Source organism: Pantherophis guttatus, chromosome 2 (assembly GCF_059756535.1).
Source record: "Pantherophis guttatus breed Tessera chromosome 2, ASM5975653v1, whole genome shotgun sequence".
Lineage (NCBI taxonomy): Eukaryota > Metazoa > Chordata > Lepidosauria > Squamata > Colubridae > Pantherophis > Pantherophis guttatus.
The window spans coordinates 113801612-113817540 of record NC_142064.1 but is presented as its reverse complement, the minus strand read 5'-3'; the positions used below and the strand labels follow the sequence as shown (position 1 = coordinate 113817540).

The window sequence follows — 15929 nt, the reverse complement described above, 5'->3', positions numbered from 1 at the left end:
TATCTCATAGTTCTAGACTTAAAAATGTTTCAATCCCTTTTGCCTAGGTCATAGCAATTGCATATTTCTCTCAAGATCATCTTCCTTATAGTTTATAAGTCATCAGTGGGTTTTCGTAACTGAATTTAGGTTTGAACCTGGGACTTTGTAGTTTTAGTGCAACTCATGCCACATGTCATGATCTTTTCTATCCAGATAGAGATCCTGTTGCAGCGTCAGTGCTTGTGAGTTGTGAGAAGCACTGAATCACATGCTCCTTCCTGTGGTTGCTCTTAGGCTAAATTATTGAATTATTAGGAAAGTGCTGTGTGACATTAACAATATAGGTTTAAATCCCATGACACCACTTCATGGCTTTATATGACCATTTATCTGTTTCTCCTTTGCACCTAGCTGTAGGACAAACATTGCCAACAGCCTCATGCTTCATTTTGAGCCCAAACTATACCTGAGGCAGCATTATGTTGTTTTTAAGTGTTTTGATTTCAAAGTAACATTTCCCCTCTGGAACAGGCAATAGGTCACACTAGCTATATTGTGGGGACAATCTGGTGCATTGCACTGGCTGGTCTCCCAGTGTTACACTCTTGGGAGTCGGAATATTTCTACCTCTTATTGGCCACTTTAGGCAGAAGTGGGCATGCCTCCCCCCTTATTTTTCTTTGGGTTGGAGGGGAATCTGCTTCTATCTGGCAACAGTGGGAGGAATTGTGCAGTGAAGCAGGAGAGGCAATTGTCACTTCTCAAGATGACCCTCATCACATTTGTCCACTGTTCTGGATGCTTTTGAACACAAGTTTAATATTCTTCTGAAATAGTGCTGTATCTATGTCCAAAACAAATCTGATTTTCAGCTGATAATTAGACCCCACTTTAAAGGCACCTAAGCAAAACATTTGCTTAAGTGTTGCACAAAACCAGTATAAGTTTTGTTATCTTTCAATATTTGCCTCCTCCCAAAGCTCAGCCCACATTAAGAAGAATAGTTGGTAGAGGTGGGTTTTTTGCTCACTGTTGATGTTTGGAGATGTGGATGGGAAACAAACAGGGAAAACCAACTGTCTCTGTCTTTAAGTTCTTCTGTACACCTAAAGAAGGACACTGCATCGTTTCTGGCATCATACCTGGCACAGGATCAGCACCCTAACAGGAACCAGTAGTTATGAGGAACAATTGATACAAACTCAAGGTAAACTGCTCCTAACTCGATTGCAGAAAATACGACTTCAGCAACAGAGTGGTCAATGCCTGTAATGCTCTACCCGACTCCGTTATTACATCCTCAAACCCTCACAGCTTCAACCTTAAACTGTCTACCGTGGACCTCACCCCATTCCTAAGAGGTCTGTAAAGGGGGTGTGCATAAGCGCAGCAGTGTGCCTACTATCCCTGTCCTACTGTCCCCATTCATTTGTATTCATTTCCTTCATTCATGTCCATGTTCATATTCATACCTGCTATCTTGTAAATGTTTGATAAATAAATAAATAAATAAATAAATAAATAAATAAATAAATAAATATCCTAATCAATGCTTGGGATTTGGCAGTGGTATAGAAGACTGGTGAACTGGAGCCTCAAGGTTGATACAGTATGTATTACTGAGAGTAATTTCAATACCAATTTGTTTTGCCAAGGTTTTAACTTTACTCACTAACAGTACCCAGACATCAATGGGCTCTGATCACTACTGAAAGAACTAAAGATTGACAGAGAAATTTATTATGACTTTGAACAAGACTTAGTAACTCAGTTTCAACTGCAGTTCCAGAACATTTAAATTTGCTTTGGAGGCTGTTTAATTAGAGACTCTCCAACTCATGATTTTGCAAAACTTGGTTAGATTTTTCTGATAAAGCTTTCATTATTTCTAGTGCCCTACTTTGCATTGGGAGTTCTGTGCCTTTTTCAATGAAGGATGCCAATTTTCAATGAAAGCCTCAGCTACTGAACATCCGCTTGCCAGTAGAGCCACTTGAAAGAATTGGAACATTCAACAGCATTGGGATAGGTTATCTGAAGGACTTTTTCACATTTACCTATCCAGGTTGTTGTCCAAGGTATTTTAAGTATGTAGAAAAGACAAGGCAGATGGTCACAAAAAAAGGAGGATATTCAGGAATGTACCAGGAATATATTTCCTGAAGATGCTCATGTTGGCATCAATATTAGGAACATGTTGAGTGTCAAATAAAACTCTTAAGAGAGAGCATTCATAACATAAAGGAGAATATTTGTAGTTTAGGATTGACATGAGGTGTCAACCAGGGGTGGCTTCTACTGACCTTTACTACCGGTTCGCAGCGGGGCTGTGCGCGTGCACAGAAGTGTTTTGATGATGTTGGGGTTGGTGAATGGAGCCTCCCACCGGTTTTACTACCGGTTCTATAGAACTGGTGCAAACTGGGGGCAACCCACCACTGGTGTCAACCCTAGGTGCTCTCTGAACTTGCTTGTTTTCTTGCATACATTTCATTACTCAAACTGGGTAACATCCTCAGTGCTAGTCTATGCCTCATGCATAACATTAAAGTTACCCCAGTAAATGACAGTACCTGGTTTTATAATAAGTTGTTTTATTGTTGTTTTACGTTTGTTTTTATTGACTTGCCCATCATCTGGAATATTTCAGCTATTGGATGGTTTGACAGTGAAATGAGAGGAATATGCTATATTCCTGACTTCATTGAAGAATACACAATATCTGTTGAAATGTAATTATTTTTCTAATTCAATTTCAGTAAATTTTTAATGAAACATTACAAATTCAGTTGGTCATTAGTTTGAAAACAAGCAGTTTGATGACTGGTTTTTCAGTTTCTAGCTAGTTCACATACCTTTGTTTGAAATGCTCACTTCCTTGTGGAAATCCCTTGGTTTGGTCTGTAGTGGCTATAAAGTAGAAGTCCTATAAATTCCAGTGACTACTGTGCATGTGCAAAGTCTCAAAATCTATTACTTGGCTGTTATTTTGTAAGAACATAAGAAAAGACATTCTGGACATAACATCCCTCTAAATTTAGTGTCCATCTCGTTCATGTACCCATATAGTTTAGAATAGTGGCCAGCCAGATGTATTACAGAAGCTCACAAGTAGAAAAGCAATAGCTTAACCAAGGGGTTCTTGGAGTTGCAATTTTTTTTTTTTTTTGGCAAAACAGAATGCTATCAGCTCTCCTCACTTACCTGTATAATCCCATATGTAACATTTTCTTGCCAGTTTTAAGCCAAATGAAATTTTTTTTTATTCAAGGAGAAGGTTTATAATTTTAAGGGTCAAGGAAGAAAAAGAATGGTACACAGTTGAGAATTTGTGACTCAATACTTTAGCAGTATAACTGGCGGTTCTTCCCCCCCCCGTTTTTTTTTAGTATTTTAGCAAAAGACCAAGCACAATCAGACTCACCCTTTTCGGTCACCACTGAAAGTAGCTTTTGAAAAATGTCCTTCTGAAAATGTTTTAAAATAACCACACTGCAAAATTTCAGTACTATATTCCTTTCAGATTCTCTTTTTGTCAGATATTTCAGTATCAGATACAATATATAGTTTCTACAGAATGTATTTTGCAAGAACACCTGCTCTGTAAGCCTCTTCTATAAAGCCAACTCTTGCTATTAGATGCCACAGTGCATGAAATTGCAACAAATTATTACAGATGTCTTTATAATTCCAGGGAGAGGTGCTTGTAGGGTTTTTATTTCAGGGACTAAAATAACACAGACACCCTTAGATGACTTGAGATACTATTTGCTACTCTGTCCAAAGCAGCAAAAACTCGAGGACAACATCTGCACCCATTAAAGATAGCTGACAATCCATTTGATCTGAGTTTTTGTTGATCCACTAACAACAATTGGTTTTTTCTATGCTGAGTTAAATCAACCCAGGACGTGACCAAATGGAAAGCAAGGGTTAAGCTTTTGTTCGTGTAATTTTTTTCAAAGCTGGAACTGACTTTGTTCGATTGCTGATTTTCTTGCTACTTGACCAGGCTGGAATAAGATTGCTGTAAGAGCTAGGTGCGAAGAAAGGTTTCTTGACCTGGCTCTTTAAAAGTGGTTAGCCACACTTGGGGTTGTGCAAAAAAACCGGTGACGCACACACGGCGGAGGGGGGGGAGGTCTCTCCCCGAACGCGTGGTCGTGCCTCATTGGCCAGGTCCAGTATCCAATAGGAAGCAGACATCTGGGACGCCAACGTTCGGAGGAGCAGTCCAACCCGCCGTACAGCCGGCAGGCCAATGGTAATGCCCGTCCGGATCAGCACGCGCAATCAGAACACGGCGAGGGCAGGCGTTCCACTGAGTGCGCTATAAAAGCGTGGCGAAAGCACCTAGCCGGCTGCAGTTGTTCGGTCATCGCTGTCAGGTAGCTCGGTGAAGGTCGTGCTTCTTAAAGGGCCAGGCGCCTCTCCTCCAGCGGAGACAAAATGAATCCCATTCTAGCCTTCTGTTCTCTGCTGGCTCTGGTGTCGGCCGGACCTAGCCAGTACTTCAGGGAGGAATTCGGGGATGGAGGTGAGACGCCGTCCAGCGTTGACAGGGGCGGAGGTGGCGGTGCAGTGGTTCTAGGATGGGGAGAGGAATTTAACAACATGCAAATGAGGAGTATCTGGTCGAGGATTGGTTGGTCGGCTTATTTTTTTTTTAGAGCATTGATTTTAAGGGAGAATAATCCCGGGGCCCTTTGGGTTTCTAATCCGAGCAAGTCACTACGGGCCCGGGGTGGCAGTGGAGGCATATGGGCAGAGATTGGGTGGCTTTGGGAGTGCCGCCAGATTGAAGGCAGATGCCTACGTGCTGCGAGGACTGTCTCGGTTTCTGTTTCTCGCCTTTGCGTGCACCCACCCACCCCCCACCCATTCCCGGCCATCTTAGATTGTCCGTATTTCTTTCTCTTTTTCGGCTCAGGAAGTTGTGCTGTTCCTGCAGGTTCTCGAGGATGATGTGCTAATTAGAACAGCATAATTTTTAGCAGGTCTTAACGGCCGGCGGCAGATTAATATCTCCCTGATCTAACTCGGCACGTAGATTAAGAGCATGGCCGTATTGCATCTAGTCAGGTGCACGCGGGAGCAGGCGGGGTTGTGGGATTTTGTGAAGGAGGCGAGCTTTCAAAACACTTGGCTCCTCGTTGGATTGACAAGAGGAGGGTGAAATGACCTTAAAAGAGGAAAAGTATTCATAGGTGGCTCGGGGTTGTAATGTGATATGATCGGATTTTTTTTTTTAAAAAAAATCTGAATATAGATCCATATATATTGTATACAGTGGCTTAAAATTTTACTCAACTCTATTTCCCAGGTTTCCTTTGGAAGCTCAAGACCGTATATGTGCTTTATCCTCTATCAACTCTTTGTGAAGTAAATTGTAGATACAGATTACCATATTTTAATTTCTATATTTTCTGTTTCAGCTCAGTATCTTAATTGATATATTGGAATAGAGATCTAAATATCTATCCTGAGTTTATGCCAAGGATTTTATATTAATGTAGCAATTCTGGTGAAGGGTGAAGTGATCATGTCACAGCCATTTTAGACAAATATGTCAAGAGGGAATGAGTTTGATTGTAGTTCTTAAAAATACTTTGGGGAAGTGATATCAGATGTTGAAAATTTGTCGAGGGAAATTTAGCAGATGTGATAACTTGTTGTGTGTAGTCTAGATCAGGGATCCATTGGGGACTTGATAATTAAACCATAATCAGAAGGGGCCATGGGGACATAGAACATGGACTAAATAGATCACCATGGGATATCTCTAGAACACACAAACCGCCCATTGTTGAATACTGAAAATGGCAAGTGTAAACTTCTGTTAAATAAATAACTTAATACATTGAGTAGTCCTGCATTGTCATTCTATTGCATTGTAGCCTAAAGTATATAACATCGAGAATCATAATATAGGCTGTCCTCAACTTACTACTACACTGAAAAAAGTGACTTTGCAGCAGCTCCATTGTCATGTGATCAAAAGTTGGACCCTTGGCACAACTGGCATGAATTTTTGATGATAGCAATGTCCTGGGGTCATGTGATTGCCTTTTCCAACCTGACAAGCAAATGGACAAGCCAAATTCATTTAACAACTATGTTACTAACTTAACTGCAGTGATTCACATAACCACTACGACAAGAAAGTCATAAAATGGAGAAAACTCACTTAACAACTGTCTTGCTTAGCAACAGAAATTTTGGGCTCAATTGTGGTTGTAAGTCAAGGGTGACCTGCAGTTTATATGGCAGTTAGTAGCATTGATTTTGGATTATGTATCTGGTACAGAACCAAATGTGCTGCACTGGAATAAACTTGAATTGGTGATGTTTGAGATAAAACTTTTGTAAGAATTGGGTGCCTCTTGTGCCATATTGTTTTACTTTAAAATATTTGAATGTACTATCTTTCAAAACAAGGCCCAATAATGCCATTTGATGACTTAAGCTGCAGTGTATGCCATGTTCCCAAGATAAACTCCACTGTACTTGTTGGGACTGATGAATAAACCTATCCATAGAATGATATTAAAATTCTTCTAGTGAATAGTTTAAGACTAGTCAGAAATGTGGGCCTTTTTTCTCCATTAGTAATACCTTACAGATACAAAGTATTCCTGTAGTTTGGCATTTCCAAAACAAAGTAGAAACTAACTGAGGAAAAAGGGAAACTTGTTGCAAAAATCATTCTCTTTGAAACTGCAGGAATGGCAAAGGTCATTGTTTAGGAAGAAATCTTTGCCTTGCATTTAAACTTTGGGGGAATGTTAGTATTCCAGCATTACACAAATAGTGTACCATATTTTTTGGAGTATAAGACGCACCTTTTTTCCCACGAGAAGTGGGTGAAAATTTAGGTGCATCTTATAGACCGAATATGGGCGTTTTTGGCCTGCTGAACCCTCCGTGCTCGCATTTTCGCCTTCCCTGGCCCCCAGAAGCACTCTGCAGTGCTCCACATGGCCAGTTTTCATCAAAAACAGGCCCATTTTTGGGCTCCCAAGCCCTTTGTGCGTCACATTTTCACCGTCCCAGGCCCCCAGAAGCACTCTGCAGTGCTCTGCATGGGCCATTTTCACAAAAAAATGGGCTCATTTTTGGGTTCCCAAGCCCTCCGCATGTCATGTTTTTTCCCTCCCCGGCCCCCCGAAGCAGTCTGCAGGCCAAAATCAGGTGTGTTTTTGGCAAAAATAGGCTGTACGGAACACTGCAGAGTGCCTCGGGGCCTGGGAGGGCAAAAGCGCTATGTGCGGCGGGCTTGGGAACCCAAAAATGGACCTGTTTTTGGCAAAAACGGGCCGTGCGGAACACTGGAGAATGCTTCTAGGGGCCAGGGAGGGCGAAAATCTGACGCGCAGAGGCCAAAAACTATTTTTTTCCTTGTTTTTCTCCTGTAAATTTAGGTGTGTCTTATAGTCCGATGTGTCTTATAGTCCAAAAAATACGATACTTTGAATCTTTATAACGCTTCAGATTCAAATTGTGTGGCCTTATTCTCCTTTTAGATGCTTGGACAAGCCGTTGGGTAGAATCAAAGCATAAATCAGACTATGGAAAATTCATACATACTTCTGGCAAATTCTATGGAGATGCAGAGAAGGACAAAGGTAAGAAGACGATGTAATTGTGTGATCATGAATAAGTCACAGTTGGTCTGAGGCTTTGATTATAGTGCTATGCATCATTAAACTGGTCAATGATTTCAGTTACTTAAGTAGCTTAACTGTTCATGTTGCCTCTGCTGCTTCATAGCAGAATAATATTTGATAGCAAATATGTTGAAGCTTACTTGGTTAATCTTTGATACACTACTTTGTACCTGAAATTGCTTTTTGATGCATCTTGATTGTTAATATAGAGGACTGATTGTATCTTTGAAATCAAATTGCAGTTTTTTGTCTTAAGGGTTATCTGTAATCAATATAGTACCCCTATTCCAGGCAAAGGGCTTAACTCTGTTTTTAATCTTACCAGGACTTCAAACAAGCCAAGATGCTCGATTCTATGCCATTTCTGCTAGCTTTGATTCCTTTAGCAACAAGGACAAGACTCTGGTGGTGCAGTTCACAGTAAAACATGAGCAAAATATTGATTGTGGAGGTGGATATGTAAAACTCTTCCCTTCAATCCTGAAGCAAGAAGACATGCATGGAGATTCTGAATACAACATCATGTTTGGTGCGTGCCTCCTTGGGAACTGAGGAAAGATAGTTGCTTGGTCATTTAATCTTTAATTTTATGCAGTCATTAATTAGCACAAGAAATAGTTGCTTTTTATTTAATGATAATTTGTAAGATGGGCAACCACTGAGCTCATGGAGCAAATTGAAGATTACTAAATGTCCTTGTAAGAATCTATAGGTAATCATGGGAATGTCTATTAAACAGAGTGGGGAATAACTGCCAATCTTGCATGATGTGTTGTATTGAGCAATAATCTAGTTTGGTTAATGAAATATGTTCCTAAAACAGCACATATCTTAGGGAATGACATCATTCCTTGATAATAAATTAGATTGTAGAATAGTGAATTTCCTCCCATCCAACTTTCCCTTTCAGATAAGTAGTCCAAATCAATAGTACTTGTGAGGGGAATCGGAGCTACTCTACAACCTTTACACAAATAGACAAGCCTGTTCATCCAGTTTCACTTCTTATCCCTTTCACAAGCACATAGATAGCACTATTCATAGTATGCAGTGCATCTTCACACTGTTACACTGTAAGTAGAGGCTAGACTATGGATAGCTGTTTCTAATGTTAGCTAAAGCTGGTCTGGGTTCCTGTGGGGTTATACCTCTCAGCACTTAATAGTTTCTGATGTACAAGGAAGAACCCATTCATGGTGTAAATAACACTGGTAATGGTCTTTCTGATTAGCTGATACTTTTGGGGATATTGCAAGTTTCACTTTGACAGTGATTCTGAACAATGAACAAGAAGCCAGGTTGAAAGCATGTGTATTCTATTGTTGAAAGCATGCTTATTCTATAATCTTCTGAGAATAATTTTCCTAATACTGTCAAGAAAGCCAGTTGGTGTAGTGGTTTAAGGTACTAGGTTAGAAATCAGGAAACTAAGTTCCAGCCCTGATGTAGGCATGAAATAACTGGGCAACTTTGGGCTAATCATTCTTGCAACCCTAGGAAGAAGGCGGGGCAAGCCAGTTCTAAAATCTTACCAGGAAAATTTAGGAACTTGTCCAGACAGTCACCAGGAGTCGAGACTGATTCACAAATGAATATTGTCATCTGTTAAGAGCAAATATATTTACAAATGCTATTTATGGATTATAGTCTCTCAGTAACATTACTTCCTTTTCTATTGGCAGTTCATAAAACTTGCAGGAAATATTAGTTTTCATAAGTTTCAGATAAATTGGATTGAATTTATGATTAGGTATTCAGTTTTAACTATATTTGACTCGTTTTTATTGATCATTAGAGTTATTAGTATATTCATAGAGCCTAGAATTCTAATGTACATTAATTATGGAAGTAATACAAATTTTCATTTACTGCTAAAATGGCTATGATCCATGTATCATAATTCTATGCCATCTTCATATTGGTCTGATGTATCCCTTTTGCCTCATGCCCCCACCCCCACAACATCCCCAGAAAGAGAAAATCTAAATACTCTGTTTTCTTTCTTTCTCATAGCAATTAGGCATTATAAAAAAAAGCACATTTAATATTTACAGCTTCATAGGCATTTTAGGCTGTCACCTTCACCATGCCCCAAATTTTAAATGTATGAAGATTGATAATGGGAAAGGCTGATGGAATGATGGATGCATTTCTGAGAGATGATACAGGATTCTCTCAATACAGACTCAGCTGGATGTTTGTTTCCAATTTAGGTCCTGATATCTGTGGTCCAGGTACTAAGAAAGTACATGTGATTTTCAACTACAAAGGCAAAAATGTTCTGATCAATAAAGATATTCGCTGTAAAGTGAGTATTTGGAATTGGGAGGTGGTGAGAATAGGAATTCCTTTCCATGATGGCACTTTAATGTTTAGGAAAGTTAGCCATATAATTGTTTTTCTAATTTTTTATCTAATTCTTGTTCATTTTTATGTTTATGATTTATTGTGCACCAACCGAGTTGCTTTGAATAGTGAGATGGGTGACATATTAATTTGATAAAGAAAACATATAAATGTTCAAGAGTAGAGTGACAAAGGTGATAAATTCTATGAAGAAGAGCTAAAGAGCGGTATTGCAGTGCAGTATGGTAGCTCTGATGAAACTAACTTTGAGCATGGAGGAAAACTAAATGGGCTAGAGAGGAGAATTTGCTAACAGTATAATTTCCTTGATAGGATGATGAGTTCAGCCATCTATATACCCTTATTGTTCGACCTGATAATACATATGAGGTTAAGATTGACAACAATAAAGTAGAGTCTGGCAGCTTGGAGGATGACTGGGATTTTTTGCCACCAAAGAAAATTAAGGATCCAGATGCAAAGAAACCAGATGACTGGGATGAAAGAGCAAAGATAGATGATCCTGAAGATACAAAACCAGAGGTCAGTAGGTGCTAATGGCTTATAACCATGTGTTTCTTACTCAATAATCTAAACAAAAAAAAAAAACTGTTTTACTACAAGAAGAGTCAAGAAATGGATTGTTTTATTTTATTGAAGACCAATGGAGAGGGTAGACTTAAAAAATTACATAAAATTTGTACAGGGATTTTTTTCCATCTATATTACAGGACTGGGATAAAGCAGAACATATTCCTGATCCTGATGCCAAGAAACCCGAGGACTGGGATGAAGAGATGGATGGGGAGTGGGAACCACCAGTAATCCAGAATCCAGAATACAAGGTAATAATAGTTTGTAATGTGTAGGTGACTAGGAAGTGGCCTTTTAAAAGAGATATTTATAAAAGATTTCTCCTTTTTGTCAGAAAGGGATGCACCCACTAATATTTTATTTTAAAAGCATTTTATTCTTAAAATATGGATTAAATAAAAATTTGTTAGTCGCTTGTATGCTATCTGACTTGTAAGCAGCTTGCAGCAATACTATTTGAAACCATAAATATTAAAATCGTTAAAATATGCTGTCTTCTGTAAAGCTCACTTCCCAAAGCCCTGTGGCAGAGGAAGATTTGCATCTGTTTTCATAAAGGATAAGGGCTATCCTGGCCTCAGGAGTCTATTGCTGAGAATACTACGTATGGCTCCATCTATTCTTTCATAACCTTGCTTCTTTAGGCAGTTGGCATTAACCCTTTACCTGTTGATGCATTTATCACTTGCTGGGTTCCTGGTGGTGTGATCTTTCTGGCTGCTTGTATTATCCAGGGGCAGGGATGTAAATATAAAGTACTGAACTCATTTTCAGAAGATTCCCTCATTTCCTTAGATGTTGCAGGATTGAAAGAATCTTGCATTATCTCATGGTGCATTACCTCTGCCTTTTCATGAGACCTTTTGTGTCTGGTATCTAGCTTGGTATGAATATGAACATTTTTTTTTCTCGGTGTTTGGAAAGTTGCTCACAAGTCAAAGAGACTCCTTAATGTCTCATAACCCAGAGTGGCCCAGGTTAATGTTTCAGAGTTAGGGTCTTAGTTGAGTAGCCCTGTGATCTCTGGAAATTTTTGAAGCACTTACTGGAAGCCAATTGGATGTGTAAGACATTTGGGGCAGACCACAGAAGGGGAATGGCTGTTTGATCTTATACACACATGCTTAAATACCAAATGCTGGATATTGCTATCCCTATATCCCTGAGTCCTTCGGGAGTAGGGCGGTATACAAATTCAATAAATAATAATAATAATAATAATAATAATAATAATAATAATAATAATAATAATAATAATAATAAAGTTATAGAATTTGATGTACTCTGAATTTTCCATTTCAAAACATTCAATGTTTCACAGGGAGAATGGAAACCTCGTCAAATAGACAACCCCAACTACAAAGGGAAATGGATTCATCCCGAGATAGATAATCCTGAATATACCCCTGATCCAAATCTGTACTTTTATGAGAACTTTGGTGTTATTGGTTTGGACTTGTGGCAGGTAAGTTCTTGCTTGTTTTCCAATAAATCTTTTAAAAAGGGGGAAGCCAAATGACTCCAGTAGCTGTTCTGATGATTGAGGATTGTATCTTATAAAAACTACAAATTATATTTCTATTATTAGCGGTTATATGAGATCAACATTTACTGATAGCCTTACATTGCAATGAACAAGGATATACATTCAATTTACAGCTACTAAGGTTTTTTTTTTTAATTTTTTTTTTTTTAATTTAAATTTTGATTTATATGCCGCCCTTCTCCGGAGACTCAGGGTGGCTTACAATGTGCTAAGCAATAGCACATTGTAAGATTGATGGCTGAGCAGGGACAAAAATAGCCAGAGAAATGATTGAAGTCTGCTCATTGTCAGTCAATAGAAATGCTGATTTACCAAAAGCTTACCAGATACTTAAGGAGCGGGGCTAGTTGTCAATGCCCTAATTAACAACTAAAAGCCACATGCAATCAGGCATTATATAAATACAGCCAGCAGAACAGCCCAGAGAACACATTCAGGAGAGAGAAGTTTCCTGAGCACGGGCTCCAGCACAAGCCTGAAAGCTTGAAAGAATAAACCTTTTGTCCTAGTAACTGACTACTACAAATTATTCTGAATTTTTTTTCTAGTTCCTATATTATTCTGGGAGACTTAAGATATTTTAAGATGTTATTCTAAAGAAGAAAATTAATGTAAAATACAACAAAAGTACGTTTGAAACTTCAGTACATTAAACAACAAATCATATATTTCTAAATCTACAATTTGCTATACAGGTAGTCCTTATTTAGTGACTGGCAACCCTTAAAACTGAAAAGTCACTAAATAAAGACTTATTGTAGTTGTACTTGTGAAATAAATATTCCCCTTTAGTCTATATAGGTAGTCCTCAATTTACAACAATTCATTTAATGACCGTTCAGAGTTATGTCACTGAAAAAAGTGACTCATGATTGTTTTCGCATGGCCATTGCAGCATACCGATGGTCACATGATCAAAATTCAAGTGCTTGGCAACTGCCATCAGAAGCACTTTGAATGGTGGTCAGAAACCAATAGGAATGAATGTTATGCTGACAAATGTCTTGACAAATTGTCAAAAAGAGCCGAGGTGGCGCAGTGGTTAGAGTCCAGTACTGCAGCTACTTCAGCTGACCAAATCTCACCGGCTCAAGATTGACTCAGCCTTCCATCTTTCCGAGGTGGGTAAAATGAGGACCCAGATTGTTAGAGGGCAATATGCTATTTAGTATACTGTCTTTGGTGTAAACCTCCCAGAGTCCTCTGAGAGTGGGCGGCATAGAAATATGACAAATAAATAAATAAATAAATAAAATGTTGATAAGCTTTAGCTATAACATTTAACAGTTCTTTCTTGTGTTTTAGGTGAAATCTGGCACAATTTTTGACAACTTCCTGATCACTGATGATGAGAAGTTTGCTGAAGAAGTTGGCAATGAAACATGGGGTGCTACTAAGGTGGGAAATGTTTCTTCATAGAGAAGAAATAATATTTGGCTTTTATAAAGCTTGGGAAACTTGTACCTTGTTCTCAAATGTTTAAGATTTTGAACTTTGGAAAGGGATGTGAACCATCTAGTGACTTGGCCCAAATCCCATTCCTTGTATGAAAGCACATATGAATGCGGGAGAGACTTGATATTTTAAAGGCTGAGATTAAAGTTCTCATGTTTCTGCAGAAAAGTATTTTGCATTTTGATTAATAGCAAATTACATTTACAAAAAACCTTTTAAAAGCTTTTTTCTATTTGTGAATTGTCCTTGAAATATGTTAGGCACAGCATGGGATATAAGTCTGTAAAAAACGCCATTGTGGACCAGTTTGAGTTCGTGTCCTGTTTGTTCCCACAGCAGCCAGTTACATTTTTCTCCAAATTCTGTCAGATGTCAATCTGTTTGTCTAAACATTGTTTCCCAGCCTTTGCAACTTTGAGATCATTCTCTTAGGATTCTTTGCAATGGCCCAGCCAATTCTGAGAGTTGAAGTCCACACATTCAAGATTGCAGAAGTTGAAAAGTACTGGTTTAAAATCTCTTTGTGTATTGTCAGGATACTTTTGGCTAAGGAAATGCAATTTTAAGCCTCAGCCAAGCAAGGTAACTTGAGTAACTTGGAGCCAGTTTTTCTCTCGTCCAATCTATCTCACTAAATCCTTATAAAATAAAACAAAAAAATCTTGCCTGGCCCTGTTTGCTGTGATGCTTTCTTCAGCAAGTCCTGATTCAATAATGTATTTCCTTTTAAATTCTCATTAGGATGCTGAAAAGAAAATGAAAGAGCAGCAGGATGAGGAGCAGCGGAAGAAGCAGGAAGAAGAAGATAAGAAGAAGAAAGAAGAGGAAGGAGAAGAGGAACCCGAGGGTGAAGATAATGAAGAGGAAGAAGAGGAGGAGGAAGAGGAAGAAAAGGAAGAGGATGAAGAGGAAACAGAGGGCCCATTGAAGGACGAGCTGTGATTGGGGGTTGTTGGGTATACTTGTTGGTTGAGCCTTGCCCTGGACTTGTACCATGCAGTTGAACCCAACTAAGGAGAGGGGAAAACAGTAATGTCTCTATGAGACACAAGAACTTTCTTTTTTATTGGTGTGTTTGTCTTAACTCCTTCCCAAATATCATCAATTACTCATTCATGTGTGTAGGGGGGGAAACTAGAACCTGCATCAGAAGAAGGCTAATTGTAGGAATACAGCCCTTGGAAAGGGGATTATACCATTGACCCTTCCCCCTCTTTGTGGCCACTTATTCAGTAAAAATTTGCCTCTACTAGCCCTTCTCAATGGATGTAAAAAGCAAAACTCTTGTGTCCATCTAAAGTTTGCCTTTATCCTTTGAAGGTACAGGGGAGTGTTGGGTGGGGCGGTGGGAGGGCTTGGTAGCTCCAGATTTCAAAGACATTAAATTGAGACAACCAGTATTATACCATGTGTAAGGCCAGTGGTATTGATATCGAGAGATCCTGACTCCAGTCAGGGAATAGGCACCGTCCTTTGGTGCCTACTATACAGATTAGGTGCTTCAAAAGCAGAGTGTTCTGAGCAAATTTAATTTTTAATTCTGAATTCTAGCTTTTAGCCTATTTCCTTGGGTGTTGGGTTGTTCAGGGAGCTGTTTGTAGAGCCCCAGCAGGAAGGTAAGAATAGGAATTGGGGTGGGTGTTCACATTTAAAAGGTCTCTCTTCAGGTAGAGAGGAAGGGTGGGAGGGGTTTCTGGAGGTGGAAAGAACAGTATCAGATGGGTCATCCCACTTGTTCACACTTGAATGTATGGAAGATTGAAGAAAATTTCTATTAAATTAAACTTCACGTCTGGCCCATATGCTGATCTTTTGTTGTCTTTATTGCTTGGGGCTAGATGGGAATCGCAGTTTAACAAACATTTTTGGTATTATAATGTATGGTGATACCAGATACTTGGAGACCCAGTTCGGTGTGGTGGTTAAGGCATTCGGCTAGAAACTGGGAGATTGTCAGTTCTAATTCTGCTTTAGGCACAAAGCTGGCTGCATAATCTTGGGCCACTTGCTTTCAGCCCTAGGAAGGAGATAACAAACCACTTGAAAGCCTTGCCAAGAAAACTGCAGTCTGAGAAATGGATACAACGGAATGGAAAAATATACAGTAGTATATGACCCTTATAGTAGTTCATATTCTGAGAACAGCTAGATCCTTGTGGAATTTTGAGAATATTGAGTGACCCCTTCAGACTTCTGAGAAGTAAAGCATGGCAAGATGGAAGACATGCTTCTATTAAAGAAGAATATTTGATGAGTGCATTCATTTTCTGTACTTGAACGCAGTCCTCTTGATTTGGTCAGGTCAGTAAACAAAATACCAAGTGGACCCCTTTTTTCCC

At 39.1% G+C, this 15929-nt stretch overlaps 1 protein-coding gene across 1 annotated transcript; it reads left to right on the top strand.

Moving 5' to 3' along the window:
• Positions 1-3978: 3978 nt before the first annotated feature.
• CALR (calreticulin) lies at positions 3979-15392 on the top strand. The gene is made up of 9 exons (XM_034434480.3): positions 3979-4519; positions 7506-7607; positions 7975-8178; positions 9863-9957; positions 10329-10538; positions 10727-10840; positions 11911-12054; positions 13441-13533; positions 14332-15392. Exons 1-9 carry the CDS (start codon positions 4432-4434, stop codon positions 14530-14532), a joined length of 1251 nt encoding a protein of 416 aa, XP_034290371.2. The 5' UTR covers positions 3979-4431; the 3' UTR covers positions 14533-15392.
• The last annotated feature ends 537 nt before the right edge of the window (positions 15393-15929 follow it).

What these genes read in the sequence shown, in the direction of transcription:
- CALR (XM_034434480.3), top strand. Translation starts at nt 4,432, where the DNA reads ATGAATCCCATTCTAGCCTTCTGTTCTCTGCTGGCTCTGGTGTCGGCC. An exon ending in TGAATACAACATCATGTTTG is followed by an intron (nt 8,179 to 9,862) that starts GTGCGTGCCTCC and finishes TTTCCAATTTAG; the next exon opens with GTCCTGATATCTGTGGTCCA. An exon ending in TTGGTTTGGACTTGTGGCAG is followed by an intron (nt 12,055 to 13,440) that starts GTAAGTTCTTGC and finishes CTTGTGTTTTAG; the next exon opens with GTGAAATCTGGCACAATTTT.